At 33.1% G+C, this 15,144-nt stretch overlaps 1 protein-coding gene across 1 annotated transcript in view; it reads left to right on the top strand.

The window, feature by feature from the left end:
* LOC125066636 (headcase protein) overlaps nucleotides 1–15,144 on the top strand; it is a 44,653-nt gene that overhangs the window by 13,145 nt on the left and 16,364 nt on the right. The window contains exon 2 of the mRNA XM_047674832.1: nucleotides 6,563–6,659. Coding sequence (XP_047530788.1) covers nucleotides 6,563–6,659 — 97 coding nt within the window. The remainder of the gene's footprint in view (nucleotides 1–6,562; nucleotides 6,660–15,144) is intronic.

The following is a 15,144-nucleotide window of genomic DNA, read 5'->3' as shown; positions in this document are numbered from 1 at the left end:
GTAGAGACGCAGAAATAAAACTAATTCGAATTATGATTTTGTCATTTTTTTTTGTGATCTTGAGGCGAAGGTTTTCGTGAAGTGGCGTTTATACTGAGTATAGTTCAGTAGTCGAACAAGCACCAAAGACGTTTTACTCGTCTCGTGTTATTCGTATATATAATTTTGCCACAATGTCTGCAAATTATACAAAGTAGACAAAGACATATGTTTTATGTAGGTATCTGGTGACCTTGCTCGGGAATTAATTCCATCAATTGTTTCAAAACAACTTTACAATGTGTGTGTACATTGCGAAGCGATTACGATCTTGTTATTTACAATAATTTACCTTTCGTATATTCTGTGGGATATTCGTAATGGCTTATTTAAGTGAATTAATGAGTTACAAAATCGAATAACGTGATCGGTGATATCTGTAAATAATGTTAGCTTAACGACGCGATAAATCCCACGCCTTTATAATTCGTACTTTGATATTAATAGGTCCGTATTTAAAAGTTGTCAGTATTGTAAATTTCTCTTTTCAAGCATTTATTGTGGGCTCGCAAACAGCATACGATAATTCAATACGTATTGACATAGTGTCTGACGAGTTCTCAAGCAGTCGTGGTATACATTTCGAGACACCTTTGTCGTAGGTATTGAAAAATCGTCTCAGACACCTTTTTGATATTTTTTAAGCCGGCGCCACACGTAATTAAAATAATATTCGTGCAAATATATCGATGCCTTGGTATGCAATATAGACATCGCAGCAATAGAAATTATCTTTCAAAATAATCAATAGTAATCTTAGTATGTGTATGTATTTTCTTAAGTATATTTTACCACATGTGCAAAATCTCTGCACTTCATTATATTTCGCCGCATGTGTAGCGCTGGTCATAAACGTATATGTCTGCCACACTTTGTATTTATATGTTTCATTTAACCTTGCAATTTCTTATATATTACGGTAGGTTAAGTATTATAGTACATTATGTGACTAAGTATGTATTGTTACGTTTAGGTACTCTTTAGTTTATGGTTGGAAAATATCGACGTAAAAACATAAATGTTTTATCGTAAACATAGCATTTATTTTTAATATTTTCTTTAATGTTTCTTTTAAAAATATGTGTGCTATAAAAAAGTAATTATTTAAATGATAAATTGTCGTTCATAGCTTCAATTTATTTAAGTTCAATTCCGTATTTTAAACCAGTTCTCAGCTAAATTGAGATATCTTTCGAACATATTTAGTCTTGGTGTATAGTATTCTGACTTTATAAAATCCTTAAATGTCCAAGCTGCTTGTCAAAAGATCTCTTCTCTTCCGTTTCTTTCCATCGTTTTTCTTCTTAAGATTCTTTGGACCTTATTCCACCAAAGCACACTACTTTAAATTCGTTTTATTACATGGGTTACCTAAGAGTATCGTTTATTTTATTTGACAAAAACTCTTATAATACCTACCTTAAATTGTTCCGAATTATTCAATTGTTTCTGATGTGAATATAAAACATTACATAATAAGTACATACTGTATAAATTATAAACATTCTTGAATAAAACAAAATTTCAAAGAACAATGTCAGGGTCGAGCGTAAATATTTTATCGGATTTAGCTGAATTGTTATTTGAAACTTGAATCCGATCCAGAGCCGGTTGCTGTGGGCTGATCTGAATGAGAAAGTCGATACCGGTTCCCGGCACCCACTAGGTCCACTTTCATATCACAATAGACTGGCTTATCGCTAAATATAACAGACAGCTCCTGTACACTATTCAATAAATGTTTGAGATAAAATATTACATTTATGTTTTCGGTAACAAATGCTTTTTAATATACGTAAACACGTATATTGTGCTTTAATGTGTGTAATTCTGATATCGTTTGTACAAACGACCGATAACTTATTTAATGATAAATTAAAACAATTGTGAGTTAATTATTAAAGTTTTTCACATGGTGATAAAAGCACTTTTAAACATATCGTTTATGAATGATACAAACAATTATTCTCATTTAAAGAAATATATATATATATAAGATATTAATATATAATATATTAATTACTATGAACAATAATACGTCATTTTTTATTTTCTCTTAAGTATGAGTTACGATTTAAAATCTTATTATTTCAATTTCAAAACACTTGAAATAATTGTCTTATTGCAGTATATAAGTAAAATGCTTGGGATAAAAACATCATTAAGTATGACTAATGATATAATTGATTTTAAAAGGGTCTATTTACGGTAACGTCGTCATACAAGAAAATATAGACTATGAGTTGTCGCCCGCATTTTGCTCCCGTTGACTCTGGTCGTTAAGTTAGAGTTAACACTTCCTTGTTACAAGATTACTTCATACCAAATTCCATCAAATTCGCCCTGAAAGCGAACAAGACGTACAAGTGTACAAGCGTAAACAGACGGACAGACAGACAGAGCAACGTTCGCATTTGCAATATTAGTATTGATTATAGATATAAAAATAAATAAACCAGTTGTTATAAACTTATTTTATGAATATAAATTAAATATTTCGTTTCTTAATAGGTACTATTTACAAATGTGCATAAAGAATTATTTTACATTAGTCAAAAAAACAAATGAGTTCTGTTAAACAGTCTCGTGTCTTGTCTGGCGGAAATACGGTCGACTAATATGGGTAACCTTGGGAATACAATGGCTTAGTTATTTTAATGTAATCGAAAAAAAACGACAGTAATGTTATGGCCCAATTACATAAGGACAACGTGACACTTAGTTTTAATGTATTATGTTGACATTTAAGACGAGGACGCGATAAGAGATCTTAGCTACGGAGGTGTAAGGTCGGGATACCTATGCATGTTAACTAATTATATGATTAATGTGATGTTTGTCGTTTATTTTGAATTAATGACCTCCTTAAGGTCAGATACATCATACTATTGCTTAGAGTAAGTATTTTCATGACTACATAATGAAATGTTACAAAATGGTTACAATAAAAAATCTATAAATAATTTTCGACTCTTAATTGAATTCCTATTTGAAATGTATACGTAATGTTATACTTTGCACTTAATTATATTTTCAAATGCAGCGTCACAAAATACCTTGTTTACGATTTACGATTTTTTTTTTTTAAATCAATACATAGTGAATGCAATATGGCGGTGTCGGCCTTGAATGTTGAATAAAAATAAGCATGTTTGTGTCGACTCGATTTTATCTTAAACGAGCTTGGTTCGATATCTGGCGACTTTGTTTACGTAGTTTTTTTACTTATATCGTTCTTTAACAATCACTTAGAAACCTTTTCATTATCTAGAAGGAATATTTAATTAGTTTATTTAAAATAAATAAGGATTTTCAGAAGGACATTCAAATGAAACAGCACCTTGGGGTGTGCCTTAAACTATAGCTATTATAAATAAAAATTACCATGTCGAGTTTTATTAAAAAATATATTCAGTAGTTATTTCGTAAAGCGTATGCTGTCAGATATATTTAAAAAATGACCTCTGTATCTTTAATAATGTTCACGAGCACGATGTCACGATCTTCAAAAAATTTTTTATGTACAGACAAGGCAGTTTATTGTATGTAATAATTGTACTGCTGAGACGAGTCATCGTTCATGCCATAATACGCATTTGTGAATATAAATTTACACATTGATTCATTAAAACGTTTTTATTATTGAAGAAATAAATGGTATTTATTAAAACGCAATATGCGTTTCATGGTCATATATTTGAGGGACTTTATTTAGAATGCTACTTATTGCTAAAACTGGAAAATGTTTTTATTATAAGTTAACATTTCCATAATATATATAAAGTTAAAGTTTAGACCTTTATCTCAGAATTAACATATACGGTTGGAAAGAAATATTTTTGGTTTTGATAGCCAAATCATTGAGGATTATATTCTGTATTAGCACATGACTAAAACCAATACAGGCAGAGCAGGAAAGTAAGGCGGATAGAACCGGATAATTTATCTTTTTTTAAATATGTAAATTCTTTTTCAATTTTAAAATCGTAATAGTGTTGAAATATTTGGACATCACCTATCAATTCCGTAAATCTAATTGTTTTCCGAAAGAAAATATTCACAGATTTTTATCCCCGGTATTTGCCTGTCCCTAAAAATGATTCAGGAGCTCCCTCCATTGATACGTATTATACGGAACGTTGAGGAGTTAAATTCTGATGGAATTCGCTTAACATATAATTTTTAAGACATGAAAATATACAGCAAAGTTTGGCTTTAAATACTACCAAAAAAAATAAAGGTTTAAATACAAAATTAATAAGTTTGTTTTGTCTATTTAAACTCAAGCGCTAAAAGCTATGCATGCAACGTGTCTAAATCAGACTCGAACATGCTATAATAACGTTTGTGTTTAACAAACAACTGCTTGAGGTCATCCGTGGACTGTGTGGAGGTGGCATTATCAATTTACTTCGAAAATACTCTAAAAATAAAATACGTTTTGACATTTGAATACGATATTTGCACATGATTATTTTTTTAAAACATTTCAATGTGCATGCTTTACCGAATTCTGGTATCTATTTATTATACAAGGAAAAATATTTAAAAGTTAACACAATATATGATTATTGATTAGCCAATTATTATTTAATAATGATCAACATTACCTTAGCTAATAATATTAATAATATTTTCAATATTTTTTATTTACACATTATCAGTTTACAATTGATGCGTATTACGTATTTAAAATATGTGGAGTTATTCCGTAAGTAAATTCGTAAAATGGGTGAAAGTTACATGCAATATTAATTATAATATTTACAAAATTTCTCGGTTCTCAAAACAATACGAATGAGATCGAAGTGAATACGTACAGAGTCGCACTGCAGAATGTTTAAAATAATATGAATAAAAATAATCACCACTCTCCAGAAACGGATTATTATTTCGATTCGATTAACTTATTTGATATGTAATAATATGTAGGTACAGACTTTATTGCAATGTCTAAATCTGATAGTTTGTATGTGAATGCGAGTAGAATTTTTATACGTAGGAAACGGATACGCATGCGCAGCTGCCTTATAATAATTGAGCAATGGAACCGTTGCAACAGAACCACATTTTAAATACGATATTAAATTCAAACTTGTTTTTTTTTTTATATTTTATCTTTATGAAGTTTATAACTTGGTAATGTTACTTGTAAAGCATGAGACGATTTGAATTTTATCGGTTATTTTATATTACAGAAAATAGACATTACAGTGGACTATTTATAGTAAAAAACAAAACAATAAACTTCACGTCCGCAACCATAAAACCACACGTCGAATATTTTATACGTTTTTTTTTTTATCTTAACGCAAATGTAAACACAATGCTATGTTGACACGCCTCGCCGAGATATAAGAGCCGGTATCTAATTCGACTGACCTTGACAATGAAAAAACAAGTTTTTTCGCGCAGCCTTGAAGCTTTATTATGTTTTTTGCACGGCGCCACCGATGTGCCGTGAAAAATGTCTGTTCTTAAACGAATTATAACGCTTGCAACACGTGCAAAGGTTTTATTCGAAGTAATTTTATTGTTAAGATATAATCTAGCGAGAGTGCTTTCTTGTTCATACTCGTAATACAAAACAAAGTAATTGATTGCCCCGTCAGATGAAATATGTTTTTGGTTACTCAGCAATAAAGATAAAACTGTGGGTCGCACGGCAACGAATTGAGCTATTATTAACATTTGCTTTTCGCAATATTTTTGATACGAAGTTGTATCGCGAAATAAGAACGAGTAATATACTGCAAAATTTTATCGACCGACATATTATATAATCGTAAACATTTCCTAAATTGTTTACATGTTGTAGAGACCTCTTTAAATTGTTCGTATAATAAGTGTATTAAATTAATTTCATACTCTCACTTTACATATTAAAATTTCAAGGTTAAATGTTATGAGAACAATGATTCGTTGTTTTTGTTACACCCGAAACAGGAATATGATACATTTGTTTTCAATACTTTGTTTTGAATAGCGAGCAGTATTTTTATTTAACATATATATGTTTGAATATATTATTCAATATATTGTTGGTGCATATGTGTGTACTTTTAGTAAGTCGCGTATGTGTGCTGTAGAGCCGAGTTAGAGAGGCGAGATGGCCCAGTGGTTAGAACGCGTGCATCTTAACCGATGATTTCGGGTTCAAACCTAGGTAGGCACCACTGAATTTTCATGTGCTTAATTTGTGTTTATAATTCATCTCGTGCTCGGCGGTGAAGGAAAACATCGTGAGGAAACCTGCATGTGTCTAATTTCAACTAAATTCTGCCACATGTGTATTCCGCCAACCCGCATTGGAGCAGCGTGGTGGAATATGCTCCAAACCTTCTCCTCAAAGGGAGAGGAGGCCTTTAGCCCAGCAGTGGGAAAATTTACAGGCTGCTAATGTAATGTTTAATGTAATGTGTGCTGTAGTTGATCAAAAAATTGTTCAATGGTTTTTTGTAAGCTTTTAGTATTATTATTTTTATATTTCTATTATCATTATTAATGTATTATTTATTTGCAGAGCTGGTGCTGGAGCAAATGGAATATTTTCAAGACGGCTGGACTTCTCAACGTTCAATCTTCTGCCGAAGCATAAAGTCAACTCATATCAAATCAAGGTAAGTCAAGCTGACTTCTAACATAATATACAACTCATCTTGTCTTCAGAACATTATTTACAAAAACCAGTTCTATATTTAAAATTAATGTACATAGTAATCCCATGATGGAAGATTGCATATTTTCAACCAACCTATGAATGGTCCGTATTCCCACTCTTTATAATTAACTTTTTGTATGGTGACAATCTAAATTACCAACGGCAAGTCATAAATTCATTGTAAGTAAATAATGACATCCACTTGAACCACTTACTATCGATTGAAGTGGAAATTGATGAAGATTGGCAGACAAGAAAAAATACTTTGCACTTTCAATAAAACCAATAACATATCGATTTTTTTATCTTGTTTTAAATGTTAATTACTCGATTTACTCTAGTTTTTCTTCATTAACGATGACTTCACAAATTAGAAAATTGTACTGAGAGCGTAGAAAGTAATGTTTACACTTATTCAGTCTAGCTTCCTTTCAATGACAGCTTCTCACAAGAGGTAGGCTGAGTTTATCATTCGACTCATTAGTCTTGTCATCGCGTCCACTTAGACCACTTACAGCGACATTCCTTCACAAATTTAATGTATAAAGTAAATTATCATTCATAAAAAAAATATCATCTAATCCTGTTAAAAAATCTGGCCCTTGATATACGAGTTTTGAGACAATAAAATATTTTTACTACTGAAAAAGGTTTACAGAGGTGAAAGTTTGCTTTTGTTGGAAGTGCCGTAAAAACACTGCTCTGACACTTTTCACGATAAAACACCGTCACGGGAGGCGCCCTCGGTCGGTACGTTTTCTACCAAATAAACGTAACTCTCGAGTAATTTAATCGCACCACTAGGTGTTTTACGACTACTTTACTTACTTTTCTACTGAATTCAAATGTTTATTTTAAAGCACGTAGCTACAAAGTCTACCAAGAATTACATTAGCATATAGAGCTGTACAAAGCAAATGTTGTTATTACGTTTGTATATTCGGACGCTCATGTCATAATTAGAGATAATTTATCTTATATCATTACGAACTCCTGGTGATAATTACTGATGTGTTTCATAGTACAGTAGACATAACATAGCTTAGATTTGCTAAACTTCTTCAATTTTATCAATGTCTATGAGCAGAGACACTTTTATCTCTATTGAACTTCTTAAATAAAAAATATATCTATGATAATAAATACGTAAGTTTTTTGTAACGACTAACTGAAACAATGCTAAACCAATATAGATAGAACTTATACTAGAAGATGCAGTGTATCTGAGAAGGTTTAAGTATATAATAATATAAGCAGTTGCGCTTTCGATTTTCACATTTAAATTTACAGTATTGACATTACAAGTGTCAGTTTATATTTTTTTTTACATTACATTCTTGTATTTAATAGTTTAAGAGTTATAGGAGTAGGTGATGCGTTTAACATAATATTACTTAATAGCAAAAAAAGATACGAAGTGTTATTCTGCTGTTGTCAATATAATTATGTTTGTATGCGACGGCAGTTGGTATCTAATCTCCACAGGCCTTGAGTCCGTTGTATGTCAACCGACGGTCATTCGCCCGCCCGCCGTGCCTGTTTCTATTTTTACCCGACGTTTGTTTGATATTTATTACAGCGTTTGCAAGTACATAGTTTTACAGTTGCGATGATTAAGTTATTGTTTGCAGACAGCAAGAAAACGAGCGCCGCAACGTGTTACTGGCGAGTTGATTATATGAAATCTTAAAAATGAATTCATTTGAATATAAGTAATTTTAGAAGAGTGATATCAAGTCACTTGGGTTGGTTTTTTCTCCTTTTCTTTGACTGAAATGCACGTAAACTATAAATCTGTTATAGCTTTTGATGGGCTCGAACAGTTTTTATGAAATATAGTTATGTAAATTAAACGATTTCTTGGTATCTATCTACATTTATGATCCATTTATAATTTTTATCCGTTCTGAAAGTTATCTGCAGTAAACCAGACAGACGAATAAGCGATTTTTTTTTTTCGGTTTTGGTAACTTTCAAATATCTATAGGTACTAAATAAAAGAGAGACACTTTAATTTTATGTATTTGTATAGTTATATCTGTATAGGTCAAATAACGAATTACGAAACAGTGAAGAGATTTAGGATAATCTGCTACAATAATTTAAAACATTCTCCTTGCTTTATCGCTTAAACACGACCGGTATTGTCTTGTACAGTCGTTTCGCTCCGCGTCGCGTGACAGCACCTCGTTTGTATACCACCAAGGGAAACTTCATAATTTTCTGTTCCCATATATTAGTCTCTGTGTAGAACTTTTATTGAAAATGCATTATTAGAATATAAAATTACTATTATTTAATATAGGTGGGTAGACTGACAAATGAGCCGAAATGGCCCAGTGGTTAGAACGCGTGCATCTTAAACGATGATTTCGGGTTCAAACCCAGGCAAGCACCACTAAATTTTCATGTGCTTAATTTGTACTTATAATTCTTCTCGTGCTCGGCGTTGAAGGAAAACATCGTGAGGAAACATGCATGTGTCTAATTTCAACAAAATTTGCCACATATCTTTTCCACGAACCCGCATTGGAGCAGCGTGGTGGAATATGCTCCAAACCTTCTCCTCAAAGGTAGGGGAGGAACCCAGCAGTGGAAAATTTACAGACTGAATGTAAAAAAAATAAAAATATAGGCTGACAAGTTTGCCATCTGATGGTAAGTGCTGACCACCGAGGCATTGGCACTGTAAGAATTATTAATCGTCCCTTAACGTACCCTTAAATCGTCAATGCGCCACTGTTCTTAGGAACTATATTATAGCCCATTTGTCTTGTCACTGATTAAATCACAATAATAATATTTGAAATATTCTATTGGGATATTCATTAGTTTCTCTAATTGCCTTCTCAATTCAAAGCATTAGTAAAATAATATTTAGTAAACCCGTGATTGATAACAGCGACAATCGAGGCACGTTTTTGCAGCAGCATCATTAAATCTACGGTCACTTTTTCTATTTATGGGCTTCGATGTCTACCAACATATTGATCAGACCGGTTAGCTGTACATTCCAAACTTGGCTTATGAATTCATCGTGTAAGCGATTTTCACATCGTCCGTACATGAGCTGATAGAATCTACTTACGTTCAAACATTGCTTTAACAAGCCTTACACAGCTTCATAAAACTCATTTGAAATTAATTAAATTATTTTAACATGGCAATGGAAATTCCTAATTTTAATTTGGTCATATTTACCGAAGATATACCTACGCTGCTAAATTGTTTTGTATTATAATGCTTAATGCTACTTTTCAAATACCTATAAATGTTGTTAATATATTTATTTGTAAATAGTTTATCTTTGTAGAAGTCTATTTCAACTCCTTGGAAAGATGCGGCCGGCGCGCGGTCGTCCGTGTAACTGAATCCGACTGACTGCGCTTGGCTACCCAATACCCTGCTCAAGGCTTCCCATGTGGATTAGCACCGTGTTTTTCTTTTAAATCGTCTTGTCGAGCTCACAACAAGATAATAGCTTTATTATTTTGGCTCCGGCTGATATTGGAATTGATAAATCGGATATCGCTAAATTGAAAACTTTTCCGATTAGCGAAATGTTTGCGTGGAACGTTAACGATTTATAAAACGATTTTTATTGCCATTGCAGTTTCGATTCAGCGTTTTAATAATAAAATTTGATGTCTAAATTTATTTCGATTTTTGAATTGTTTTTAAAATCTCAGGTACCTAATGCTTACGTCAAATAAGCATTGCGTTGTCATATATTTTATATTGTTCAAATACGGCTCAAGATATTACAAATACGTTACGATTTTCTCGACAATCCGTAAATGGTAAGAAATAAGAAAGTAGCCAGCTAATAGATACAATAGGGTTGGATGCCAGTTAAGTCTTGTAGTGCAACTTTCTTGGGCTACAAAAACTAGTAGTTCGATGATAGCATGATGTGCAATCTCATACTAGTACACATATCAATCGTTTCGTAAGACATCGCTTGACGTAATTAGTTCGTTGATGTGACATACAATTTATTTGAGTCTTTAAATTAACAAAAATGTCAGTAGAGCTGCACCGTGTCGTAACTAGCGTGTGGACTTGCATATTTTCTGCAACCTAAGTTTTCAATTCATTTTATAGCCGCAATAGCTTTAAAAGGCAATCTTAGGAACTTTGCCCAACTACTACTGGCTACATTTCGTGTGCCTCTGAAACGACTTTTTATAATGTTATCGCAAGTATCCACTTGCAGAACATTAAAACCATAATTGGAAATGGCCTGCGATCCGGTTTTTGTAATCATCAGACTGTATTGAATTCAATCTCGATAAAAGTACCTTGTTTGCATATTTTACGAGTTTCGTTAAATATCTTGAAGTTGTAATGAAATAACTTTTATTAATTTACGAATAATTTAAAATCTTATTTATATAAAACGGGTACATACAATTTTTTTACTTACCAAATCCCACTATGCTTTTGGTTTATTTTTATCGCACAATCGCGCGTATCTGAATTCTTTGACACTCCGTCTTGTAAACAAAGTAATTTCACTATGATTTTTAAGCCGTATTGCAATATGAAGCCCACACTGCGCCCACATCGCCGCGTCGCCGGTCTGACTTAAGACACGTACGCATATTATGATTCATTGACTTTACATTTTAAAAAGGATTATTGTTGATAACTGGAACCAATAATCAGCATACATAAAATTTAAGGAAATAGAAACAATAGTGATTATGTATTACTCAGAATTAAATTATGTGAAATTAGGTTTAACAAGTATCTATCATTCTTAAAGGTTCTAAAACCCAATTACTGATATATCCTTGTAACCCACGGCGCTTGAAGACCTTTCGCATCTATCAGATCGTAAATGTAGGTGTGTACCCTGTCCAACAGCTAAAGAACAAATATTAAGGTGCGAGAGTTATTCCAGCGTCGATTATTACAGCCAATTGAAGAATTTTAGAAACCTTGCAGTATCATTAAATTTGTGTTGGCATTTATAAAATTTACGTAAATTTTATTCTGCACGGATGTTTATAATAGTTTTTAATATACATCGATCACCTGACGAAATAAAAATACTGAAATAACGTGACTTAATACACCTAATTTCAAATACTTCCTCGCAATTAAAAGTGCAAGGATGAATAAAATTAACAAAAGGATTATTTAAATGACGAAATTAAATGAAAGAAACTTCAACACAAGCGAATAAAACATGCTATTTTCCAATCATAACAGTGACTTTTCCACGAAATAACAAAGTAGTAAGACAAGTCTTTGCGATTGGTTACTAGAATAGAACTGGAGCGGTCATTGATCTCAGCAGATACTATTATTATCTCGATAACACTAATAATGTTTGGATAAACATGCTTGATTCTGAGCCAAAATTCAATATGCGATTTATTGTAACAATAAATACTAGTTATAATGTGAATGGTGTAAATGTTAATAGGGTTACGTAAGAGTTTGTTGGCATGATCGACAAGCGGCAGTGGTAACCCTGAAGTCGGGCGTGAGGTCGACGCTCGCGCACGTCCCACTTAGAGTGCACGGCTGCGCCTGCGCCGCAACGCTTGCAAATCTCTAGCGCATAGAATCGTAAACTAATGCCGTCATGTTGATTTGTTGCGTTTCTATTCGTAACCTACCAATAAAACTGTATAAGTTCGCTTTTGACAAACATCAGAAAATCGTTTTACGATCGATAAGATCTTCCAAAAAAAGGCGAAAAATAATACGTCCTTTTGATTTGAGCAGGTTACTTAAGTTATAAGTAAAATTAAACGGTATATATATAAATGCATATATTTCTTTAACAATTTTTCAACTATAAATCAGTCTTTGTCAAAAGTAATGTGCGCTTTGAGGTACAATTACTTGCGTAAATCTTTCTAGATATATCTTATGTCTTTATCTCGTGTTCCTTATAGGGTCAGATTTAAGTGCTACCTTTAATAACACAAGCGTATCGCGTAATCGAGATCTAATTGCGAGGTGTGGTTTGATATTTTATAGTATAACAAATTATTATAGTACATTAAGATAGACTCGATAACGCTTGTGTTTATGTTGTTTGTAACGTATACCGGATGCTTCTCTATATGTTTATATAAGTCAAAATAAATAATGTAATCATTACGTATTTTGTAATGTATTCGTACTCAAAATAGCGCATATTATTGATTATGAAGCAAAATTAAAAGGAGAATATTCAGAAAATCAGTTGATACATTTAAAGTAAATATCTCAAATGCAAAATGTATATCTAAGTAATTATATTATCTGATAAACTTTTGGCCTTAGGTAAAAACTAGACGCAGTTTTACTATTGCATCTCATCTTTATAAAGATCATCGTAAAGTTAATAAAATCACCTATTTTTGATGCTATGGCACTAAGTATGAATACCAGTTCTGATTCTATCGTATTACATTATCAACAACTTGAAAGTACAAAACAAGAATAGCTATCATAGAACGTCTCATGAGAGTGATTACAAGCTCTGACTAAAGAAAACAGTATGCCAAAGGTTAACAGGAATTTCCTTGCCGTGGCATGTGTCTTCAAGCATTAATAAAACTAAATTATCAGTGCCTACGTGACCTACCTACACGTTGCTCATATTATGATAGGTACGGTTATGGCGAGGGAATATATTAAACAAACTGCGTTTCTAGTCTGATGACATTGTATTATTGTAAACTATTATAAGTACTAGGTATTTTATGTGCCTTATTACTGTTGGCAGTACTTTACAATGCGACTTAATTGAACACTCGATTGTTTATCAACTCGGCTTGTTTATAATTTATTCAAATCAACACTCGCCTTGTATTTATTTCCGACGCTAACTCGATACTACCTGCGTATTTATAGATGCAATTTTGCTACTACCCTACTTACATTGGTTGAGTCTTGAGAAGAGGTCTGCACCTAGTTTAGTTGCAACAGTTTTCTACAGGGTTTGTTCTCATTGATTTAAATAGATTAATTAAAATTTAGTATTTTACAAATTCGAAAGCTTTGTTAAGTGAATGAGATTCACAGTAATGATTTTAGATGTCGGAGATTTGTAGAGGAATATTTTTAAGTAGAAACGGGAATGGAGACGATTGCCGGAGCGCCATTAGCCGTATTGTTATTGCCAGCATTCGAGTAATGAAGCGCTCGTTTTCGACTTTAATATTACCGCTTTGCTCCCTCGCTATCACGGACTAGCTCCATTCTGTCACGTACTGTCGCTCTTTGGTCTGTATGTATAAATTTAATTTAATACCGTCAATCTCGTTGCTTTATCTAAGAATAAAAATAAAATCGGAGTTTAATATTAAATATACCTTTCGAAATCTCTCACTTTTGTTATTTTCAATAAAACAGTATGAATTGCAAATATTGAAATTTAGTTCGTCTATTTTAGACTACGTGCAAAAATTCACCACACTTGTTTTTTCCAATTCGAACTAGCTCGGTGCCATTTTTCCAGCCATTGCGTCGAACAATCGCCAGCCACGAGTGCTCTGAAGGACTATTTACATGAAAAGTCAGTGAAATATTCACATCAATTGTCGATTGTCACGTCTTATTGAGATATTCCAACTTTCTCTGACGCGGGTTGTGCATATAATTTAAATAATGAGACGCCTGGCATTGTACTACACCGCAGCTCACGAACTCTAAATATTGATTACTCATTCTTTGTATCGCTCGAAAGTGTGAATATTACGCCGATAAGGCGCACGCGATCGTGGAACAACCGGGAACATTTTGACACTTTCGCCCATGAAATCGTAACGCTGAGCTAGGTGAAGTTCAAGACTATTTATAAAGCGGCCGAGTCCTTACTCGGCGTTTATTGATCGTTTACGGACGCACGCACCCCGACGCATTACGGTAGGTTAGTATGCCCGCGGCTCCGCTCGTAGCTCCCGGAACCCGCCGAAAGCAGCCGAAATTTTACATCCCCGGCCGTTATTGATCGGACTTGACATTGAAATCGTAATAGACGCAAACAGCTGGGAGGTGAGGGTAGGGTGCGTACCGGGCCCTCCTCACGCGACCCTCACCGACCCGCCAGATTTTTTGCGAGCGAAAGTCGGCGAAATGCGGTTAGCTCCATTAAAGCAATTTAATTACTCGTAGATATAGCTAAAAAACAAACGAATTGTAGTAAAGGCCAATTTAAGATATTCATCGACTGCAATGAAGTTGAACGTCCTTAATGTTTAGTAATTATGCACGAGAGCCCTAAGACGGGCGATGTGGCGTTCTAAAATCTCATTTATATTCAGTGTGGTCGGAGTTTGAATGTTATCTAAAATCCGTGTTTAGGTGTCGGGCGGGATTGGTCTAATCTCGAAACTAAACACATTGTTAAGTTAGCTTAAGCTTTGTCCTGGAGCCGGTTCTTCGATCTCATATTAGATCATAATATAAATTCTTAAACTTGCTCGATTTTGCTCACT

This window comes from Vanessa atalanta, chromosome 9 (assembly GCF_905147765.1).
Source record: "Vanessa atalanta chromosome 9, ilVanAtal1.2, whole genome shotgun sequence".
Taxonomy (NCBI): Eukaryota; Metazoa; Arthropoda; class Insecta; order Lepidoptera; family Nymphalidae; genus Vanessa; species Vanessa atalanta.
The sequence above is the reverse complement of the archived record's forward strand: the minus strand, read 5'-3'. Positions and strand labels throughout refer to the sequence as shown.